General features: G+C 40.4%; 1 protein-coding gene across 1 annotated transcript; it reads left to right on the top strand.

Moving 5' to 3' along the window:
• Positions 1 to 1,039: 1,039 nt before the first annotated feature.
• Positions 1,040 to 1,787, top strand: LOC110675212. The gene is made up of 4 exons (XM_021839627.1): positions 1,040 to 1,229; positions 1,317 to 1,465; positions 1,531 to 1,625; positions 1,724 to 1,787. Exons 1-4 carry the CDS (start codon positions 1,040 to 1,042, stop codon positions 1,785 to 1,787), a joined length of 498 nt encoding a protein of 165 aa, XP_021695319.1.
• The last annotated feature ends 243 nt before the right edge of the window (positions 1,788 to 2,030 follow it).

Raw genomic sequence — 2,030 nt, 5'->3', positions numbered from 1 at the left:
GAAATGATGGACAGGATCGTTGTTTTCACTAATGGAGAAGCTGCTGCACAAGGGGATACAAGCTTTCGCCCAGTTTCGCGCTGCACGATTCAGGCGTGGCTGGGAATTCTCATAAACGCAGGCCGAATGAATGCTCGCGAATAAAGTGAGTATTGAAGAGTTGTGGTCGACGGATTCTGTGAATGGGATCGTATTCTATAAAGCTGTTATGTCGAGAAATCGATACAAAGAGATCACGCGACATATTCGATTTGATGAAACTGCTAATCGTCGTGCGCTACAACGTGAGCTGAACGGTCCATCTGCATCATCTGACCACCTATTGAAGGTTCGTTGGTTCTTGGACAAGTTTCGAGAAAATTTCTCTTCGGAGTACAATCCTAGTAAGAACTTGACTGTTGACGAGAGAATTGTGTTATACCGTGGGCGATGTTTTTTCATCGTTTACATCAAAACGAAACCACATCCGTATGGCATAAAAATTTGGGGCGGAGAATTCGTTTTTCATCTTTTTCGAGGTATACTCTGGTAAGTCAATCAAAGGAAATATTTCTTTTCGCAAAAAAGTGACTAATATGAAATACTGACAGCCAATATTTTACGGTTGTTAAGGTTAGAACGGATATGTTTCTTATTTACAATTACAAGGGCAAATCATCTCCTGCCACTCATCAGATATATTGGAACATGCGAGTACAAATTTCATTGAATTTTTTTTTTACTTATCCATTTATTTGGTAGGCTCAGGCGCCACAGGGCATAACGGAGCCGAAATCATTATCGTTGGTTTACTTTTTTTTACATTCAAATTTCATTGAAATATCAAGTTACTTTTTCTTAGATTTCACTCCAACAAATCCACTCAATATATGTTCAGTAAGGTAACACTTATTAGTCACTCAATTCTATATAACATTCAAATTAAATTGACCCATAATTATACATTTATGAAAGACTCAACAATTGAATGAAATTTTCTCCCTTAGGAAAAGTTGGAGGCAAAAGCGAAAAAAATCAAGGTCGGCGTGTTGTTCTGGACATGGTTGAAAAGTTCAAGGAAACGGGAAGACGTGTGTTCTTCGATAACTTTTTCACCAGTGTTCCGCTTTGTGAAGATCTTTTGAGCATTGGTTTCACCAGCGTCGGCACACTGCGTGCCAACAAGCGGGAAATACCGGATGAGTTTCTTGTTTACAAAAAGAAAAAACTAGATGTTCAGCGTGAAGTTGGTTCATGTCTCCAGGCGTATCACGAAAACATCATGCTAACATCATGGATTCCAATAGTAGGAAAAAACATCCTATTGTTATCATCAGATCCTGATGCAATGGAGAAGGAGACTGATAAAATTGAGAACAACGGAATGAATGAGCACAGTTCTTCTGAAGCCAGCACATCTCGATCCAAAAGGACTCCAAAAAGTGATTCGAAACGATCGGTAACTAAAACGCCGATGAAAGCGAAGGTTGTTCGACGATTACTTGAAGGTTGACTGTCTAGTACATCATTTGCATATATTCCAACTTTTAGGATAAGATTCTGAAGGACATGAAGAAACCTCGGGTGGTGTTATTATACAACCAATACAAGGCTGGAATGGACCTAACTGACCGGCATACTGGAGAGTATACCTGTCAGCGAAAGACGAGGAGGTGGACCTTGAGGCTGATGGAAAATTGTGTCGATTTATGTGTGCATAATGCATATATACTATTCACATCAGCGAATCCAAGCTGGCAAAAGGGTTGCCCATCCCGAAAACGGAAATTTTTGGAGTGGCTGGCTAAGGATTTAGCCATTGAGCACGTCAGGAAGCGGACGGACACCATTGGCCATGACAAAGAGCCGAGAAAGAACATAATAACTTTTACTGAAAATTACGAAGGTTTATATGGGGAATGTTCGAAACCAACCGCAAAATGTGGGGTGTGCGGACAACAGGGAGAGATGGCAAGCTGCTCAAAATGTAGAATTACGACTTGCAACGTCCATACAAAACTAAAGCAGGTTTACAAATGTGCAGACTGCAA

This window comes from Aedes aegypti, chromosome 2, assembly GCF_002204515.2.
Source record: "Aedes aegypti strain LVP_AGWG chromosome 2, AaegL5.0 Primary Assembly, whole genome shotgun sequence".
NCBI classification, from domain to species: Eukaryota; Metazoa; Arthropoda; class Insecta; order Diptera; family Culicidae; genus Aedes; species Aedes aegypti.
The sequence above is the reverse complement of the archived record's forward strand: the minus strand, read 5'-3'. Positions and strand labels throughout refer to the sequence as shown.

What these genes read in the sequence shown, in the direction of transcription:
- LOC110675212 (XM_021839627.1), top strand. Translation starts at nt 1,040, where the DNA reads ATGGTTGAAAAGTTCAAGGAAACGGGAAGACGTGTGTTCTTCGATAAC. An exon ending in AAACGCCGATGAAAGCGAAG is followed by an intron (nt 1,466 to 1,530) that starts GTTGTTCGACGA and finishes TCCAACTTTTAG; the next exon opens with GATAAGATTCTGAAGGACAT. An exon ending in ACTGACCGGCATACTGGAGA is followed by an intron (nt 1,626 to 1,723) that starts GTATACCTGTCA and finishes TATTCACATCAG; the next exon opens with CGAATCCAAGCTGGCAAAAG.